Source organism: Engystomops pustulosus, chromosome 1, assembly GCF_040894005.1.
Source record: "Engystomops pustulosus chromosome 1, aEngPut4.maternal, whole genome shotgun sequence".
Lineage (NCBI taxonomy): Eukaryota > Metazoa > Chordata > Amphibia > Anura > Leptodactylidae > Engystomops > Engystomops pustulosus.
The window spans coordinates 58,816,862-58,832,082 of record NC_092411.1 but is presented as its reverse complement, the minus strand read 5'-3'; the positions used below and the strand labels follow the sequence as shown (position 1 = coordinate 58,832,082).

Here is a 15,221-nt window from a genome sequence, read left to right as displayed (position 1 = left end):
CCATTGGGGACAGGGACTGATTTGGCAATATCTGTGTAGCGCTGTGTAATCTGTGTGCGCTATATAAATAAAGGAATTATTATTTATAAAGGGCTTTAGACAATTTTCAGGCACTTCCACTAGTATGGAAAATGGGGCATGGCTTCCTGGCAAAAAGTATATGCGCAAAAAATAGCGCTTTCCCGACATAATTTTGTCCAATTTTGAGGATAATAGGAGGTTAAAACAATAACCAGACACTCTTATACGAGTGCTGCGCAGTATGAGACTGTCCAGTCCAACTCTGTACTGTCTTAACTGAGGACTTATTTCATAAATCTTAACATCCACTATGGGGATGATTTATGAAGAGTTACCAATCCTTTAATATTATGCTTTTTACCCTCTGAGCTAAACATAAAGGGGTATTTCTATCTTACTTTCAGTTTATTTAATCCCAAACCCACAAAAAAATAAAAAATGTCTTCAATTCATTGTTCTTTTAAGAAAACTTACCTATATGCTCATATATACCTGCTCCTTAGCAACAGCGCGATATTGACACTAGATAGCAGGTGCATGAAGAGAGGCTTCCCGACCTCCGAAACTGAAGGGAATATGTATACGTGCATAGTTAGTGCAGTTCACATATCTCCAACCACCCAGCTTGCTAGATCAGGTTGGCTGCTGGGCATGCGCAGTAGTAGTTCTGAACGGTTGAGCCTTACCGTGGGACAGCTGTGTACTGCAGCAAGCCAGCACTAATGGATGAAGAGAAGTGAGGTGTAACAAAAAAAAAAAAAACCTCTCTTCATCTGGTAGTGCCGTCATGCTTCAGTACACAGCTGTCCCTCGGTAATGCTCCACCAATCAGGACTCTGTGAAGCTACTGCGCATGCCTGCCAGCCGCCCTTCTCTAGTGATCATGCGCTAGCTGTGCGCATTCAGTGGCCAGGAAGCCTCTACGCCCCATTTGCATGTAGGTAAATTTGTTAAAATAACAATGAACTGAAGAAAATATTTTTTTTTGGGGGGGGGGGGGAGGGTAGGGGTTAGGAATTGAATTGAAAAGTGAGACGGGAATATCCCTTTAAAGACAATACATTTTCCATTCACATCTGTCCACATAACATATGTGTCTTAGTTTTTTTGCAGTATGAGATTAAGTTTTCAGGGACAACACATTTGTTTAGTTGGGTCTATTTATTATCAAACCATCTCTACTGGAAATAAATATAGCAACAAACAGTCTCTACGGAGAACAGGGATCCTGTACTCACTAAAGGGTTGCGCCCCAGGCGGACCATGTTGTTCCATTAATCCGTATGGGAATGGTCAAAATAGCCAAGCAATGCACAAAGCCATCACCCATAGACTTGCTATATCTTTTCATAGGTATTTTTTTTTGTTTTTACACATCCTTGTTTCTCATGGGACAAGATGCAGTTTTCATTATTACCATTGAGGAATACAAAAGACTTCACAGTTAACTTTTCTTCGCTACTATGTCATCATTTAGTCCCACTATGGGACTGGGAGCATGACAGGCCTGAACGATGCCCTGACCAGCAAATATCTTAAGGATGAACTGAAAAAGTTATTAAGAGTTTAGTCCTATACCAAGGAGCAATATCGTCGCTCAGCTGACCTATATGATTATATCTGCACCAGGTTTTCAGTCTTGGAAAGCCTTGTCTAAGGTGTAGAACAGTGGGTAATGGATTCTTTATTATGGTCTTGTATTCAGGTATGCACATAATACTAGGCTGGATGACATATTCACATCACAGCACACAATGCACTTACTTTTACAGCAGCAATGAGTCTGATGTAATCACTCAGGAGTTCTGAAAATACATAGAAATCAGCAAAGGCCTGCTCCTGATGTAACTGGTCTATCTTCTCCTCCACCTCTGCCAGCTGCGACAAAGCTCGGGACAGCGCCGTGTGATCCTCAGAGTTGCCCAGCATAGCAGCGCTCTTGGCAAACGCAGCTGTGTTAGCCGACAGCTCTAGAAGCAAAGGTGGACAAATAATGTCAGACATTTCCCTGGTAAAAGTTAAATGTACATAAAGACTGTTCACATTAAAATAATAAAAACCTGCAGTCATTTTAGGAGAATATTTGTAACCGGCCTGTATGTCCTACCCGCACTAGTAAAGCTCATGTCATTAAAAGGTTAACGATCCAGGTCCCTGCTCACCCCCCCCCCCCCCTTTAAATGTCCCAGAGTAGTCTTAGTCGATGTGTAGTCTGATAACACCTTACAGATGATGTGTATGTGGAATGGGAATCTCCACAATGACACCCATCAAGAACCCTCACAGTGCTCTGGGAATTGGAGATAAATGTATTTTAATGAAAAACCTCTATTATTGAGGGTCTCCCTTAACTAAAAGCCCCATCAGGTAGGGTACAAAATGTTATTTCTAGAATTGCACCATATGCAAATGAACAGAGAAGAGTCACTCTCTGTCTGAGAAGCATTACTTTCTGGATAAGAAGAGTCACTTCAGATGGCCATATTGTGGGCCCCAAATTACCTAGAAACTCTTGTGGTATGATTTCACATAAAAATCTGATATTTCAAACTTTTCTTTCTACTCTACTGCTGCGATTTCATGTTAACAGATAAATACATGGGGTAGACTTTTGCAATTGTTAGTGGGTAAGGGACCTTAGATGACATCACCTTAGTCACATGAAATGAAATGCTGAATGGTAAGGAGGAGGTATGTGGAATGGAGAGTTTAAGCGCAGCAGAGCCGCCCGCGTACACGAGCGCAGCAGAGCCGCCCGCGTACACGAGCGCAGCAGAGCCGCCCGCGTACACGAGCGCAGCAGAGCCGCCCGCGTACACGAGCGCAGCAGAGCCGCCCGCGTACACGAGCGCAGCAGAGCCGCCCGCGTACACGAGCGCAGCAGAGCCACCCGCGTACACATATAAGAGATGTCTGTATGTGCATATAGCAGAGCTATTGCTGAGATGTGTGAACAAACACCAGGGAATTTTTAATTGGAGCCAGATTTCTTTTTTGATGTCCAAAACTTGGGTACATGTTTTATAGCCCAAAAAATATGGTATATCACGTGGAAGGGGAAAAAAAGCATAATTTAATGGAATATTTATAGTCCCTAGTTTTAAAAATGCCAACGATTAAATAATAAAATGTAATATACAACATCACACACACACAATAACAATGGGGCAAACCTTTACGGTGACAGACCAAGGCTTCAACGTTGCCGTGCAGTTTCCTAAGTTGTTGATCTAGATTCTCAAATTGCTGCTGCTTTTCTTCAAACCACTGACAATGAAGAAAAATGAAGAAAAAAAAAAAAAAAGGTCCAATTTATCAAGGCACAAAAACTATGTTATATTAGATTTACTAGTGGTTGACAAGTTACATACCACCGTGCTGCTCAACAGACCAAAGAGAATAGAGTCAATAGGTAAATTATCTTACGTTCTCCGTCTATGAGCTTAAAATGCGATTGTTTAACCTCCAATGGCCATCATTATACAATTCAAAAAAAATCAGCTCTTACGGCATCCGATTCATTCATCTTGATTGTCATTTTGTTGACAGCGTCTGCAGCCTTGTTTACCATCCTCAATAATCCTGCTCCACTCAACGCCTGGGTGCTAACCGCTCGCGGCAGCTGCAATTGAATGACAAATAAGGGCAAACTAAGCGGTTAAAGGTTACAGCCCGAGAAGAGCATCAAAGCACAAATAAAAAGGATGTTACATTTTCTCCACTATATTACATTTCAATACAGAGTAAACTCATTTTTTCTGATTTACTGCCTTTCCTATCCCTGCGGAAAACAGGAGGAAAAAAAAAAGACTGAATTTCATTTACTGCTTTTACATATAGATGAACAAATGTGGTGTTTGCCAAAGGTCAATAGAAGGAGGGTCCCAAAGCTTAGGACGGCTCAATCAGGTAGCCAGCGTAGGTCTTCCATCACTTTGTATTTTTCATATATATTTTTTTTTTTAGCATTTTTACACAGAGATGGAAGCAAAAACAAATTAAAACTTAATCAAAGAATCAATGAGCTAAACAAAAACCTTAAAAAGGGACCCCGTCACTAGTTTTCACACCATAGCCCCCTACAGCAGGGCATGAAATATCCTTTTACAATTCCCTTTATGTTAAAACTCACCAATTTACCCAAAGAAAAAAAGAAATCTCTTCTATAGATGTATGCAGGGGAGCTGAAGAAAAGCCAATTTTTGCCTCAGACGAATGTTGTGATAGGATGGAGGGACAGTGTCGCCTCACACCCCTTATCTTGGGTCCATAGCACCTAGAAATATGCTGCTAGTGTCTTTTAAAACAACTTTCAGATAGGAGCGTGGTTATGTGTGCTACAGATAAAGCTCCAATTCCTGTAATTGACACAAATAATTCACACACCTATTCACAAAAAATTCAATCTTAAAGCTGGGATTAAAATGACACCAACAAATGCTTCCAGGTGCTTTGGAGCTGAACATGGTTGAGTTATGTTTTCTCTCTAGCCTCTCAGTGTGACTTAACAAATCAAATGCTTTTCATTTTTAGCTCATATACATTTGGATAGGATTTTTAAAAGGTAAATGTAAGTTTTCTAATATGCACAATAAGCAAGATTTTTTATTTAAATACCACGATTGAAAATGTAACAGAGATTGTTATACACGGACAAAGAGTAACAAGACTTTCTTAATGGTATTCAGAATTATATGCTGATGAATGTGATGCCAGGACTACAGGATATTAATAAATGATGTGGTTTTTTTTGGTTCAAAAATAATTCCGAATTGTTCATGTAAAAAGAAGACATCCCCTGAAAATAAGACCAAGAGCCTCTTTAGGAGCCACCGTCTTATTTTTGGGGAAATGGACCTAATAAACCACTACCATTGTGTTGTCAAGAAGTTGAACAGCTTCTAGATTATGTTTCTTTCATGAAGTTAGATGCAGCACCATCAATTTCAGAAAAGGGGACATTTTAAGGCAGGGAAAGCTTGACTTCAGTGTTAAAGTCTCCACCTTCTTGACTTCAGTAAACAAATTTACATCTCACCTCAAAGTTGATTTTCTGGATGATGCTGCCACACCAGGCCATAAAAGAAACATTATCTAGAAGCTGCCCAGCTGCTTGACAACATACTGCTAGTGGTTTACTAGGCCAATGTCTGATGACAGGTTCCCTTTAAGGCCTATTCTGTTCAGCATATGAACCGCAACCGGCCTAAAGTAAAGGGCAACAACTCTAAAGAATGTCTATTTTCCAAATAGTGAACGCTAGGTACTCATCTAGTGGCTGCACCTCACAATTTATACATTTAAATAGTGGAACTTCAGTTCTTCAAAAACTCCATTGTCACTGGAGTACTTCTGATAGCCCAACCTTAAAAATGATTGCACCTCATCTTTGACTCTAATCTAAAAGGTGACTAGCTGAACATCTAAAAGCCGATAAAAAAAAAAAAAAATTCTATATTCTCATATTTGTTGAGCTGAGCTGGGATTACACAAGAGTAATGACCGAGGGTTAGCCACCACGATATATGATACAAATATCAAAGAAAAAGGATTATTAGACCATTCACCACCTGCACCTTTTATTGGTGCCACTCAGCAGATTTTGGCATAATTGGAATTCTTTCTTTAGCCCCTACCTTAAAAAGTAAGCAATGCATTTTTTTCAGCAGTAAATAAGTTACCATATTTTTTGGACTATAAGACGCACTTTTTAGCAAGAAAAAATCTTGCTAAAAAGTGCATGCGTCTTATAGAATGAAGGTCAGGAGGACAAGCACTGCCAGACCCTCCTGACCGCTGTAATGGAGATCGGGTGATGCCCTGATATAGAGCTGCACCCGATCTCCCAGAGAGGAGAGGCTCCGTACTGCGCTCTTCCTCTACCTACAGACAGGTAGTCACAGGTGTGACTGATCACATATTTCTTATCACCACAGGATCTTATACTGGGAGAATGGGGACATGCTGGCCTAGGACAGGGTAGGAAAAAGGGGAAGTGTGTATGTGAATCTGTATGAACGACGCAGAGCTGTGTGTGAATCTGTATGAACGATGCAGAGCTGTGTGTGCAACTGTATGAACGATGCAGAGCTGTGTGTGCAACTGTATGAACGATGCAGAGCTGTGTGTGCAACTGTATGAACGATGCAGAGCTGTGTGTGCAACTGTATGAACGATGCAGAGCTGTGTGTGCAACTGTATGAACGATGCAAAGCTGTGTGTGCAACTGTATGAACGATGCAAAGCTGTGTGTGCAACTGTATGAACGATGCAAAGCTGTGTGTGCAACTGTATGGACAATGCAGAGCTTTGTGTGTAACTGTATGGATAATGCAGAGCTGTGTGTGCTCTGCTTTAGTGCGACCAACAGGGATATTTTAATTGACGTAAAATATATTTTTCCTTTTTTTGGTAGCCTAAATCTGGGGTGTGTTCTATACTAAGAAGCGTCTTATAGTCCGAAAAATATGGTAATAAGGCTTTCTAGAGGACAATCCAGACCATGTGACCATAGAGCATAACAATGCCAAATCAAACATCAACAGTATCCCATAAGCCGGAAAGCCTCTCCAAAACAAATCTCAAACACATGCTACAATTAAAACCTACAGAACCAAGGGACCTGATGCTGCTGGTTTCAAACACACAACAGGTCCACTACTGCTGCAAGTTCCATCCACTAACCTCAGAGCTCTCCAAGAACTGTCTAACATCGGGATCTTGTAGCAGCGCGGGGTGTTTTACAGTTCGTTGAAGATATCTATTCAGGAAAAAAACAACATTAGATGTGGACTCCGAGGCTAGTTACATCCTTTATACTGGAGGTTTATGAGTTATCATTACAACCCTATCCTTACAGTAAAGAATCACCAGCTATTATGATTGTCCCCCTACACATGGTTACAAGCCAATGTTGTAAATGTCATTGCCCATTGTGATAAGATTGGCCCGGAGCCTTTTATTCCAAACCAAATAATCCTGTTTAAGAACCAGTCTTGGCAGAGGTGTGTATACACACACACACAATAGCGCAAACATAAATGAGATGCAATAACACGGGGCTGGCAGGCAGCACTTACACAGCTACAGTCACATATGTGGACCAGCAGAAGCACAAATGTGTCCAAAGAGTAAAGGTAATCGGAATCACTTACCTCTCTAGAGCAGCTCTTCTCTTTTCGACAAATTCATTGGATGAAGAGTCTTCCTTCCCCACTTTAACTTTAGTCATACCTTCAAAATAAAACCATTAAGGCTCAGTTCATACCTGCAAACCTACAATTACAAACAACCTATACAAAAATAAAAAAAAGTAGTGAAAAATGCACAATTGTGCATCAATAAGCCAGGGTGCAGACTGCCACGACTCTCATGAAATAACTATAAAAACCTCCTAATAAACAGAGCAAAAACCATGGTCCAAATACAAGTAATCATACTGCGTAAAAATTGTTACTTCATTAATCAAAATTCATTTAAAATACAACAATATACTTACACAGTGAAAAGTAAAATCAGTCAGAACACACTGCCTGACGTCCATCCCAGTTCATACCTGCACAGGGGTTTCTGTTGCACTCTCCATTTTAGGAAATGAAGAATGGAAGGTTAATGGAAAGTCTTCCATTCCCCATTGACTTCAATGTATGGAAGGCTGCTTTTCTCTAACAAATCGGAAGAGGAAACTGGACCTGCTGAACGCAGGTGTGAACTGAGCCTAACCATTGTAATACCAAGAATATTCCAATTTCTCTTCAGATGAAAGATCCCAGACACTCAGTGTTATTTCCAGTCTTTCTTCAGGAGTATACAGTTCTGCTCTTATTTCTTGAGCACTGGATCTACAATAAATCCTGTCTTTAACATTTTAATTGGGCTGTCCACTTTGAGCAAATAATTGTTTGTGTAATTAAAAGTTATACAGTTCTCCAACATACTATCTGTATAAATTCCTTGTGGTTTTCTAAATCTCTGCTTGCTGTCAATCTATAGGAAGCCCCATTGTTTACTTCTTGTGGATAATCACCGGTCCCTGGTCATGTGATGACACACAAGTGCACAGCTCGTTATAACACACAACTCTGATATAACAAGTGCACCTGTGTGACATCACATGACCAGGGACAAACTTCTATCCACAGGAAGGAAATTATGAAGCTTCCGATAGAGTGACAGCAAGCAGAGATCTAGAAAACCATTAGGAATTGATATAAAATGATACTTCCAGACGCCCATATATTTTCTAAAATAAGTAACCTAGCACATTGTGAAAATGCCACCTTCATGCAATTTTTTATCCATCTGTTATGTTTTCCTAACACAGATGCACAAAAATGCGCAGTCACTTTACATGCACATCTCAATAAAAAAAAAACTACACAGATGTAGCAGGGCTACAAGGGGCGATGACATGAGCAGACGAACAGCCCTGCAGGACTTATAAAAGAGCACATATCCTCCCTGACTGTACAGGAAGAAATGTTCCTGCATCCTCCAGAGGAAGAGATGACAGGAGTAGGCTGTGATCTTTACTCCCGATGTAGCTTATAGTGTCTCACCCCTCATCCCTGCTCCTATTCATTACATACACACAGCCAGGGACAGAAACTTTTCTTGCTTCTCCCCAACTTCAAATACTCCCAACCAAAACTGCAGAGCTCCCTCTCCTGCAACTGTGACTTTAGACCCAAATCATGCAGGAATCCCTTTTAGGGGGGGGGGGTGTTGAACAAAGGGTCAATGGCAGAGACATGACAAGTAAAAAAGGAGGAGTGGAGGCCATAGATGTGCCCTAATGCTCCATTCAATCTCCGAGTGCCAAGACAGCAGAGCAGATGTGCAGAGATCCCTGCTGTAAGGATTGTATGGGTCACAGCGGTCACCCCTTCAAGGGATCAGTAACAAACATCCTTTATAGAATAGCCCGTTTATAGTACGCTGTATCTTTCAGCAAACTTTTTAGGAAATCGGTGGTCGTGTGTGCACATGAGGTATAACAGTTTCTGGCCATAGTGTGAATTGTTATTTTCTAGCACCTCTACCCTCTGCGGTATCTGTAGGTGAATCTGAAGTCACTATCCCCTCCCTCCTTCATAGAGCTTCCATCTAATCCTACACCCCAGGGAGCTTCTGTCTTGTTACACACAAGACAGAATTCAGTAGAACAGTCAAAAGCAGATTAGAAAGGGAGGGGGGTTGATAATGGCCAAAATAAGTGGAGAGGATAGCAGTTAGCTCTAATAAGAGAACAAAAGTTTCTTGTATTCACTTATCCTACTGATTTATGCAAAGTTTACTGAAAAGTAGGTGAGAAGTTAAAGGGGTATTCTCGTCTGGGCATTCACATTCAATTTCATTGCCATAAATTAACATTTCTTCAATGTGATTAAAAAAAATGTTCCTGTGTGAAGATAATTTCTCAGAAATGTAGTCGTATGGTCCCTTAGAAACAAGACTGTGTCCTTGGATACAACCACCTCTAGAGGAGTGATTAGACAAAGAAACAAAAAGTTTTTGCATATGACATGTCTGGAGTTACTGCAGGTCTTACGGATGTCCTGTGGTAATGAACGCTGAAGCCAGGAGGTCAGACAGGACTCAATAGTGCATGTCTGACCACCCCTGCCAAAATGTGAGGTGGTCGTATCAGAGAAAGCTATCTCGTTTCTAAGGGACAACATGGCTACATTTATGAGAAATTATTTTCACACAAGAACATTTTTTTTTAATTACATCTAACTGAAGAAATGTTTACATATGGCAAATGAATTTATTTAAATGTTAATGCCCAGATGGGAATAGCCCTTTAAAGGTTAAAAAAAAATCTATACTAAAAGTAAAACATTTTTACTAGCCCTGTGTGTCAGGGGTAGCACACAAAAAATCCCCACCAATACGCTCTTAAACCAATAACCAAACCAAAATTTGCTAAAATGTTCCCGGCCATTAGAGCCTTTTCAGATCATGTCATAAAGGGGTGAATTACAAAGCAGCTTGCAGGATCAGGTACTGCTCATATGATGTTTTGTTCCCTTCCCCCTTTGCTGCCTATGGATAATAAAATATCACCTCCCAGTTTGTATTCTGTAAATAAAGTCGTGTTACAACCAGCGTTCACCTTCCTGCAGCTTCTTCCTTTTCCTTTCCAGCGACTTTATTGTGTAACAAGCTTGTTGGAGGCTTTTTATAACCCAATACATTGTTTAAACGCCTTATCTCTAACTTTTGACAACTTGTTTCCTGTATGTGGAGAAAACTGATATTTCTACAGAAGTTCTGCTCACAAATACTCACTAATAGGTTTATGGCTTGAAAAAAAAAAAAGTTTGGATGTAAAAACAAAAAAGGGTTCAACAAAAGACCTCTCACCTACAATACTTTTCTCCGGAGCTGGAGGGACAATATATCCAAAGTGCATATATTTTGTTGCTAATTTACTGTGAAGCCCAAGGAAATCGCTGAACCGTCTCTTCACAGAGAACTCGTTCTTGTTGAACATAGACAAAGACGTCTGGAAGGATTAAGAAAAACATACAGCTAGTTTATTCTCCAGGAAAAAAACAAACACTTGTAATATACATATTTACTGAAATAGTGTAAATGATAATAATCCAGAGGTGCTGTAGGAGTGGAGATTGGTGTTGCAAAAGATGTTATGTTGTTGATTTTGGAAAGTTAACTTCAGGACATCAATGGGTCATTTTTTTACCAGATTAAGTGCAATCTGTCTCCACTGAAGACAGATCTGAGCAGTTTAGCAGGCGGGATAAGAGATGAGTAACAGGATTTTCCTTCGATACTATATATAACAAAGTTTCCCATTGTTATCCAAACTAGTAACTATTTGCTACAGACATGCATGTAGTGTGTTCTTCTTGCCAATTTCCCTAAATGGTGTTTTTTATGTTAAAGGGAACCAGTCATCATAAATTGGCCTACTAAACCACTGGCAGTATGTTGTCAAGCAGTTGAACAGCTTCTAGATCATGTGTTTTTCATGACCCAGCTTGGTGGCATCATCCAGAAAAGCAACTTTGAAGTGAGATGTATAAAGTCAGGGAGGCTGAGAATTTAACATTGAAGCCAAGCTCTCAACACCTTCTCCCATGTGATTGGCATCATGTGCCGGACTTTAGAAGATCTGATCAATGATGTCCCTGGACGCGGGACCATCAATTACAGCGAAGGGGGGATTTTAAGGCAGGGAAAGCCGACTTCAGTGTTAAACTCTCCACCTTCTTCTATTTCAGAAAACCAATTTACATCTCAATTCAAAGTGGATTTTCTGAATAATGCCTCCACATTGGCCCATGAAAGAAACATCATCTAGAAGCTGCTAAGCTCCTTGAGGCTTATTAGGCCAATTTCTGATGACAGGTTCCCTTTAAATAAGCTCACACTAGCATATGGGGCAGATTTATCAAGCTGTCTCAAAGTCAGAATATTTCTAGTTGCCCATGACAACCAATCACAGCTCCCCTTTAAAATATTCATGAGCAGTGGTAAAATGAAAGCTGAGCTGTGATTGGTTGCCATGGGCAACTAGAAATATTCAGATTTTCAGAAAGCTTGATAAATCTGCCCCATAGTGTTAAAACCTGGGGCACTCAAATCTTCTGCTTTATACAAATGCGACGAGGACCAACCTTTGTTGTTACTTTATAGGCCATGTAAGCGTTCATCCCGTCACCTGAAATTAAAAAAAAATCTCATAATTTCCTACAGACAGAAGCAAATACCGGTTATATATATCATGAGAGATACTTATCTATTTCATCACAGGATAATAATCAGCTACACCTTAACCACAATGAATATAATGACCCATGAAGTATACAGAAAATAACATATTGGGAATGTGTCCAGAAGAATAAGAGCACCATTGTACATCCATATCATTTACATACCAACTTTCTCAGGATCTGAGACTCCTATTTCTATATCAAAGTAATCTCCATTTGCTTCCTCCTCAATCTGTAGATAAAAACAGGTGAATGTGAGGGTTTTATTTAGAAATGATGAAAATAATAATTCTTTATTTATATAGCACACACAGATTACGCAGCGCTGCACATAGGTCCTTGTGCCCTATGGGGTTCATAATCTAATCAACCTACCAGTGTGTTTTGGACTGTGGGAGGAAACTAGAGGGAACCCACGCAAACAGAGAGAGAACATAATAGAATAATTTCATAATAGTCATAAGGAGAAAATCAGATGAGATCTGATGGGGCATGGAGTCATACAGGTTCTGTATGGTATTCTGCGACCCAGATGTTGCAGCTGGGCCTGTACATCCTACACTCTTGCAGATTTTGACCAGTTCTATTTTATCCATGACGGAGTCTCTACAACTGGACGCAGTGTTCCAGATGTGGTCTCACTAGAGCTGTACATAACAGGATCACAATTTATCTTTTTGAGGGTTTTACCTCTAGATGTGCAACTAAGAAATCTACAAGCCACACTACCGACTCCCCAAAATGCAACACTGTCTGGCCTACTGGGGACAATAAATGACAACAAGGTCTGCAGGTCACATTGGCACTATCTAAGCACAAAAAATAGTAACAATTTATAAAATTTTAGGTGCAGTCAGTAATCCAAGTTAGGGATTTGGGAAATAGCTTGTGATTCTGTATTGTCACTTTGATTTGCAAAGTGCTGCAGAATCTTTTAATGATATACACATAGATATTATTAATACTGTTACATGTGCCTTCAGCTTCCCTGGACAATGCAAACCCAGCCTCACCCACATAGAATTTGCAACCATTCTTAGTGGTTTTCTAAATCTCCGCTTGCTCCGCTGTCATTCTATAGGACGCTTCATCTTTTACTTCTTGTGCTTAGAAACTGCTTCTCTGGTCATGTGATGTCATACAGGTGCACGGCTCGTTATATATAATTACTTTCGGTGATATAAGCTGTGCACCTGTGTGACATCACATGACCATGAACCAGTGTTTATCCACCAAAAGTTAAAAAAAAAATGAAGCTTCCTGTAGAATGACAGCAAGAGATCTAGAAAACCGTAAGGAATTGATACAGAAAGTATATTGGGAAACTGTATAACTCCATTACACAAACAATATCAATTATTTGCTGGAATGTTCTGGACAACCCCTTTAATGCTATAGGAGAACAGAGCAGGGATAGATAGGAGTACATAATGTTACCTCATCTCGGGAACGATCATAAATAACAGGAGCAGAAATATTGATAGCTTCCATCCGTGGGGCTATGAGTGATGTAGGGGTCACAGGAGTGATGGCCGGACTGGGCTCAGAGGAAAGGATTAGGTCCCGCTCAGGACTATCCAAAGAAACTTCGTCTGTAGCTTCTGGGAGAAAAAAGAAAATAAAATTACCTGGTTTGCAAGTACAAATCTAAAAATTGGTAAAATGGTTCTATCCAGCATAAGTCAAGCATGAAACCTGGTTTCCATCCAAAGCTTAAGAAATTTTTTCCCAATTTTTTAATTGTCACCTTTTATATAAATGTCCTAGTAGTTGGATGTTTTTTTCCCCAATCAACAAAAAGCAGCACTATAATTCTGTACAGGTGTTAGAAATTCAAATCAATTGGTCAATAAGGACCTGTAGGAGGATTTTTCCAATACAGTAAGTACAGCAATAAACACATTTTAATAAAAAGTGTAATTACTTTGAACGCAGATAAAATCTACAATCTATATGACATAAAAACAATAATTTTAGTTTTGTCTTCTACCAAAACAAAAATCCCTAAAACTATAACTCAAATTTATGATAAATTAGTGATGCCTTCAACCATTTTACAGGTCCACCAAAACATTGATTTCAATGGCTTCTCTTAATGTCCGTCTACACCATATCCATTAGAGCTTCCATTCTTTGAGCAGAAAATTGGATGTGAGCTGCAGCGTGATTTCTTCAATCTCAAATAATAAAAGCCTAATGGAAGTGGTGCAAACCATCCATAGAGGAAGCCAATGGATCAAAGGACATTTTAACGGTTGTAATAAAATTTATTTGGATATAGATCTACCAATCAACCCAGATGTCATTAAACTGTCACACATGATGGTGGCTTGGCTCCCTTGTGCCTGTGACCGGCAGCCATCCCAGCATTCAGTATACATACATATACTTGGCACCATAGTGACCTTTAAAGCATGTTACCCACAGACACAGCAGGTATTCATCTTCATTTTTAACCAACTCATTCGCCTGGATGAACTCTAGACCCATCAATGCAAAAGAGGAGGAAAAAGGTCTGGGACAAATTCCTGTGGAAATTACAGAACAACCAGTGGTCCCTTCCCGATGAAGCATGTGACAGATTAACAGCCGCTTTCTCTCGGTCATGGCTCCATTACAAAATTCCACAGGTCACCTATGGGCGGCACGGTGGCTGAGTGGGTAGCACTTCTGCCTTGCAACGCTGGGGTACCGAGTCCAAACCCCACCCAGGTAAACATCTGCATTTGAGTTTGTATGTTCTCTCCATGTTTGCGTTGGGTTTTCTCCAGGTCCCTCCCACACTCCAAAAACATACTGGTAGGTTGTTTAGATTGTGAGCCCATGGGGACAGGGACCAATTTGGCAAGCTCTGTGCAGAGCTGCGTAATCTATGTGCGCTATATAAATAAAGATTATCAGGTACTGTCAGCAGTTCTGCAGGGTGACAAGTGCTGAAAGATTCCCTCTGTATAGTGCATGCAGTGCATAACCTGTACAGTCAGGTTTACAGAGGTTTTCGATCTTGAAGGTGAGATAAAGTGGGAAACAGCCAAAACATATAAGAGATGATAGCCAGAAAATAACTACTCTGTTCTAATCAAGGAAATTGTTTCTTTCCTTCTCTCTTTACAGAACGCAAAACTGGAATGAATAAAACTATATTATTTAGCAACTCACAAAGGGCTATACTGAATGGATAACGGGGCATATACAAGCCCTTTAAGAAGTGAACCAGGATGACCCCACTGGCAAGACGTGTCAGAGATGCAAGTAAAACAATAACTACAGATTACTATGTAATCCTACATGAAACACTGTTCACCAGAGTGTTAGGCTTTAACTTGGTGGGAGACTTCTCAAGTTCCTTAAAGGGAACCTGTCACCAGGAAACCCATTTTAGCACCCCCCAAATGTTGCACAAGATACTGCCCGCGGGAGCGAGAGTTGCTGACAGCGGGCGGAACATGGATTGGTGAC

The 15,221-nt window shown here is 40.3% G+C and overlaps 1 protein-coding gene across 1 annotated transcript in view; it reads right to left on the bottom strand.

Moving 5' to 3' along the window:
• SNX2 (sorting nexin 2) overlaps positions 1–15,221 on the bottom strand; it is a 36,352-nt gene that overhangs the window by 7,929 nt on the left and 13,202 nt on the right. Inside the window, exons 3-11 of the mRNA XM_072141290.1 lie at positions 13,200–13,363; positions 11,928–11,994; positions 11,667–11,710; positions 10,390–10,531; positions 7,176–7,254; positions 6,706–6,781; positions 3,530–3,643; positions 3,195–3,288; positions 1,786–1,991 (exon numbers count right to left, since the gene is read on the bottom strand). Of these exons, the coding sequence (XP_071997391.1) occupies positions 1,786–1,991; positions 3,195–3,288; positions 3,530–3,643; positions 6,706–6,781; positions 7,176–7,254; positions 10,390–10,531; positions 11,667–11,710; positions 11,928–11,994; positions 13,200–13,363 (986 nt within the window). The remainder of the gene's footprint in view (positions 1–1,785; positions 1,992–3,194; positions 3,289–3,529; positions 3,644–6,705; positions 6,782–7,175; positions 7,255–10,389; positions 10,532–11,666; positions 11,711–11,927; positions 11,995–13,199; positions 13,364–15,221) is intronic.